This window comes from Lissotriton helveticus, chromosome 2_2 (genome assembly GCF_964261635.1).
Source record: "Lissotriton helveticus chromosome 2_2, aLisHel1.1, whole genome shotgun sequence".
Classification (NCBI taxonomy): domain Eukaryota; kingdom Metazoa; phylum Chordata; class Amphibia; order Caudata; family Salamandridae; genus Lissotriton; species Lissotriton helveticus.
This window is the reverse complement of record NC_136060.1, coordinates 117,856,451-117,862,450: the sequence shown is the minus strand read 5'-3', so window position 1 is coordinate 117,862,450 and position 6,000 is coordinate 117,856,451. Positions and strand designations below refer to the sequence as shown.

Here is a 6,000-nt window from a genome sequence, read left to right as displayed (position 1 = left end):
CCCCCCCCGAAACATTTCTGCGGATGCCCGTGCACATGGATATTAAATATCACTCAGGGTGGCCAAGTCTGTTTGGGCTGGGACTCTCGATCCAAAGGGGATGTCCGTTATTTGTAGCCACACATTGAAACCTAACCAGTAGCAATCCAAAGTTTATCGTCTCGCACTTTGGAAAGTGTGAGGTTTTCTGTATTCTCTCAGATCTCATTCCTGGAATCTCTTCGCTTTATGACTGCAGAGCAAGTGTACAACTCTTCGGAAAAAAACTAATAACCTATTCAATTTCATTAAAATTGCTACAAACACAAGATGACATGAAGCCGCTTACATTTAAAGTATCAAACCCTGAAGGCTCCGCACACTTGATAACAGCAGTCCCGCCCACCGTTCACTCGTCACAACCCCGCGCCCAGTGAAGGTTTCCACGCTGATACTTTCCCCGGGACAAATGAAACAGAGAGGCACGTTTAACCACACGTAACTCTCAGCTGTGCGAACCAGCTGCTTGTGCCATGCTGGGGACGGCCACTAAGCCTGACTGTTTGGCCTGCCTCTGGCTGGCGCTGGCCGTGGCGTTCCTGCTGGCGCAGCTGCTGCATCGCAGCGTCGCCACTGCCTACTTCCCTCGCACCCTGCTCTGTCTCTTCGAGGATGTCATCCGCTACGGAAAAACCAAGAGCGTGTGGGAGGGGCAGCGCTTCGCCTGGATGAGCCGCTGTGACGTACCAAAGAGGTGAGCACACCGGAAGGAAAAGTTCAACCGGAAGCGAGCTGCCCGTAGACAATGTGAGGTTCAAGTCAGACCGATGCTTATGGGAGTTAAGGATGGCCAGAGAGGGTTGGGTGGGATCTGAAGAGAGTATTACTCCGGGTACCCAAAGGCGGGGGAAGCAGTTTTCACGTGCATGTGAAGGTGTGAGTAGGAGGGGGCGCGAAAAACAAATTAACAGGGAAAGGCTAGACAAGGTTCTGGCTGGTAATTAAGAGCCCTTGCACGATCCGACCGAATCCTGAAAATACCTGGCATCTGAATTCTGCAACAAAGATCATGTGAAAATATGGCACACTCTTTAAAATGAGAAAAACAAAGGTTTTAACTTGCTGAAGCGTTGCGTCGTATTATACATCAGATTATTTTTGTAGAATGTACGTGCTAAACTCGTGTATTGGAAAGCGCTGTCATATGTGATAACCCAGAAGGAGGCTCTATAAAATAAAACATTTGTCTAGGGTTTGATTGGGTGTGGAAGCTACAATTGGTCCCAGGTTTTCTGGTTTGACATTATGCATTTCACCCCTTTGACGACTACATCTTTCTCTTCTTTTTAACACCAAAGGTTTCTGCTTTTTTTTTAGTTCCTGGTGCATAGTGGGAGAGCGTGGGTTTCAGGCAGAAACCCAGGGCACAAGTCGTAAAAAAAGAAGTGGGGGGACGCTGCCACCGGAAGTGACGTCACGAAAGGTGCCGAGCTCCTCGCCCCAGAGAGGCCAAAGAGTGAAGTCTAGCTATTTGGCAGGGGGGGATGGCGTCCCCCCCGGTAAAATAAGTGGGGGGACGCCGTCCACCCGCGTGGTATCCCGACTCGAGCCCTGCAGAAACCTCATTAAAACTCAGCTCGTTTTGGGTTTGAGAATCTAAGAGGACCTCGAGATGAGTCAGGGCTTTAAGTGGGCCTGGTCCTGACGGTACTGAGCACCGGCAGTTCTAAACAGCAGGCGCCGAGACAGGTCCCTATCGTGCTTTCCATTTTTGCCCTTGCCCTTGAGTGCCACCCTTCACTGCCTTTGATGTATCTTCAAAGAGACTCGCTATAGTTCTTTCACAGTCTCATTTCAGAACTGAAGCATTTTCAATTTATTCTGCAAAGCCATAGTTGTTTCTTATTTATCTTATGCAGCTTACAACCGTTGACAAAGCCAATAGCCCTGGCTTGTGGTAAGTGTGCTGTTACTTTTTGGGTCCCATGGGGCGCTGCAAATTTCTCTGTGTGGGTAAGACTCCTCCCACACATCTGATTGGCCTTTACGTGTGTCTTTCAGTAACAAAAGCACGCAAATGGCCAGAGGCAGGTGCATGTCCCACCTCTTCTTCAAATGTTCTCTCCCAGGGTGTTTTGCTCTCAGGAGCGAGCAGGAGCGCGCAGGGAGGCAGCTGAATTCTTGTGCCCACCCCCATCATTTTTCGGTCTCGCCTAGCGATGGGCTGCTCGTCTTGGCGAGACCTATTGTCGGAAGGGGGACAGGAGATGTGCATGCGCCCAGACAGGCGATGTGCACATCTCGTGTACGGCTCGTGGCGTTTCAGCACGCTTATCCCAGCATGCGCATGGCGTGCTTCCACTTTCCCTTGTTAATGTTGGCGCTTTCTGCTGCTTGTATAAACTCGCTTAGTCCAAGACTGAAACCTATTAATGTGAAAAGTTTAGGGCTCGTTAATGGTAGGGGGGACAGTCAGGGCCGGGCCGTTCTAGGGCTGTTGATATCATTAGAGACTTACCTCGAACTTGCGGTCCAAGTCAACGTCACAGAGCCGGTCGTGCTACGCGGGGATCTCTTCCTGGGGGGCGGTGAAGGTGCTGTCTGGATCGGTCTCGTCTGCCATCTCCCTCAGTCCAGGATGTGGTCTCGGCTCAGCCTCCGAGTGGCAGCAGAGCCCAGCTCTGTGATCTTCCAGCCGCAGCTGCTCCTCACCCTCCCTCGGGGCTGGGGGGCTCCCTGCGGGCTGGCAACTTCCAACACAGATCCGCTGCCTCCTCCCTCCTTCAGCGTCCCCTCCCCTGTCTGCAGGCTGCGGAGCCCCGTGCTATGATGCCCCCTTCTCGTGGACTCCAAAGCGCGCCATCTTCTGTGCCATTGGCTGGGTGGGCCGCCAGCTACCTTTGCCCTCGTTTCAAGTGGCTCTGGTAGGGGGTGTTGCTAGCATTGACCTCTTGTGCAACCCTTCCTTTACATCTGGGACACCTGTCTCCGGAACTGTACCCCTCTTTTCTGACCAGGCACTTCCAACCTCTCTTTCTCGGTTCAAGCCCAATACCTATTAGAAGGCTACTCTACCCTTTCTCTCACCACTGGGCACAAATTTTCAACGTCTCGGCCCTTTCTTTCTCCACTGGACACTTCTTTTTAAATCGCCACCTTTTGCTTCTCTTCGCTGCACCTCTTTTTAAATCACTCTAGTTTTTTTCCCTCCTTCAGCCAACTCTTTTTAAATCGCTCTACCTTTCTTTCTCTCCTCACAGCACCTCTTTTTATTTTAAAAGGTTACTCCTCTTATCGCTCCTCTAGCCTCCTCTTTCTAAATTGCTCTGCTCTCTTCCTTTTCTCGTGGAACCTCTTTTTTAAATCACTCTACCCTTTCTCTCTCTCTCTCTCTCTGGGACACCTCTTGTTATGTCACGTCCTGCTTCTTTGTCCCAGATGTGCTACTTGCACAATGCTGCTCCCAGCTCTCTTTCAATACACACCTCTTGTTCCATGCTGTACCCTTTCTCTAGGGGCCAACGCCCACTCCAGTTTAATGCTGCTCTGGTCTCCTTCTCTGCAGGGCACCTGGGCTGTTGTACAGTGACGTGTCTATGTGTTGCTTCAGGGTCACCCCCTCTTGTGTGGGCACTGTGAGAAGTTAGCCTGGCATACGATGTCCACTAGTTCTAGTGGGCGCCTTGCACCTGTCTAATCGCCCCTTATTGATGGTGGTTGTAAAGTCAACCTTATAGAAAGCTATCCTAGTGGTAGCATGGACCAGCAGTCATCAGGCTAAGACTTCAGAGAGCGTATTAAGCAAGTTGTTTCACCAATTATAATCCCTTGAGTACCAAATGAAAGGACACCACACAAGGTATATATATGTATTTATTCTAAACACAACCCCTCTGCACTCTTTATGAGGTCAGAGGTAAAAATACAATACAAGTCACTGAGTTAATATATGATAAGTTGCACAGTATACGTTATGCCCTAGGGGCCTCACAAACCATATACTAAAATAGTGGTATAAGAACCACGAGAGAATTAGAAAGCAGGCCTGGGCCCTGTGGAATCGCTGGGGCTACTCAAAACGACCAAAGGTTAGGAAGTAGGAGGCCCACGGGAGACGCGTGCAGTGTCTAAACACAGGCGCGGGTTACCATATACTTTCTATGGGAAACGTAGAAGTTACAAATATACAATTTAAGGACACTTCCAGATGGACTACGATGGAAACCTTTTAAACTAGGACACTTCGAGAGTCAAGACCCAAGGGAGCATCGGAGTACTCGTGTTACCTCACCCAGGGAAGCTGGGTGCATAGGTGTCTTTTTGTGTCAGGTTTCGTCGTCGTTTTCAATAGAGAGCTACAAAGAAGTGCTGCAGGCGACCAGAGGAAAAGTGTCTGGGTTGATCGAAGATCTGTAGAACCTGAAAGCAGAAGAGACAGAGTCTGGGCCACTTGCCAGTGACCAGGGCGGCAATAGAAAGATGCCACCAGTTGGGTGATTTCAGGTGAAGGTGTGAAGTTTGTCTCTTCAGCCACGTGGACCAGGAGGCGTCGACGACGACCAGGAGCTGGATTCGAGCTGTCCCACGAAGGATCTAGTTGACTGCGGTGTCGGTATCCGGACTGGACTCAACAAGCCTTGGCAAACGCAACCCACGCAGGATGTCGAGATTGGCTTTGGTGCATACCAGCAAGGCCTGAGGAACTTCTCCTTTGTAGGGAAGTTGGAGCAAGCCTGGAGCAACCAGGAAAGCAAGTTAGATTTAAAAGGAAGTCTTCAGCGGGCTCACTAGCCAACGGACTAGGAACCAGGAAGACGCGTCGACCTGAACTGCAAGAGTGGGCCCCACGCAACACTCGTGGAGTGTGGAGGCCTGCGCTTTGGTGCAAATGGTGCTCGGGGCTGGGGCTTCTCGTACCCAATGCACAACTGCGAGATACCTCGGGAGTCGATGCAGTGAGAAAAATGCAGGATGTCCAGGAATTCCGGTCCCACGTCTCTCATGTCCGCCACGGGTCTCAGCTTTGCTGGGAGCGTAGGTCGGGGTCAGAGATGTGTGGAAGTCTGTGTCCTGTGTCGCAGATTCTTTGGGATCCGACGGGAGCCTCGAAAATGCAGACCGGCAAAGTTGCTGTTGGTGCCTGTTTGAACAGGGTGGTCACTCCTTGACCACAAGGGAGATGTCTTCCTTCTCCCATTCTAAATGGAATGTCGAAGGTCCAGAATTTATGTTTCAGGGTTTCGTCCAGGGTAATCTAAAGTCCTACACCCCTTTCCCTTTGTCCAGTTTCACACCAGAGCTGGGCAGAGTGCCCCAGCAACCGGTTTGAACAGGGAAATGCATGGAGCATTTTGTGTGCCCCAGTCAGTGTCTGGAAAGCATTCACTGAATGCAGCCCTCCCTGCCCCATTACACTAAAGCCAAACCAAAGTTAGCATTAACAGCGAGGATTATAATGCACTTAAGAGTATATGGTATGGCTATATCATAGAACAGCTATAAGGAGATGGTTCCGAAAGCTGCAGAGGGGCTCAGCTCATGCTAGGGCACCCTCTCACATAAGACCAAGCACTCTGCCTCCAGGATTGTTAAGGCCTGCCATAGGAGTGACTTATAGGTGTATATGTGTCTATATGTATATATATAGATATAGGTATACTATATCTAAGTAAGGGGTGATTACACCACCTTACCCAGGCAGTGTGAACAGACCTGTGGTGCCAGTTTGGAAGGCAAACCAGGGGTGGCACAATACATGCTGCAGCCCCTGGTAGGCCTAAGGTGCACCCATGCCCTGGGTACCTAGGGTACACTATAACTGGGCTCACAAGGGTGACCCAGTAACCAATCTGGTATGTACCTAAAGTACATGGTAACAAGCTTACCATCCTAAAATAACACAGTCTCGGGAGAAGTTTTAAACACTTTATCTATGCAAATTTTGATGAGTCAGAGCCCACAATAGAGTGTCCAGTACTCACTGCTAATAAACATCGTGGGTCAAGAACACAGGACAGCTGT

At 50.2% G+C, this 6,000-nt stretch overlaps 1 protein-coding gene across 1 annotated transcript in view; it reads left to right on the top strand.

Moving 5' to 3' along the window:
* Positions 1-383: 383 nt before the first annotated feature.
* Positions 384-6,000, top strand: part of SRD5A3 (steroid 5 alpha-reductase 3) — a 161,821-nt gene continuing 156,204 nt past the window's right edge. Inside the window, exon 1 of the mRNA XM_078678953.1 lies at positions 384-733. Within this exon, the coding sequence (XP_078535079.1) occupies positions 513-733 (221 nt within the window). The 5' untranslated portion in view covers positions 384-512. The remainder of the gene's footprint in view (positions 734-6,000) is intronic.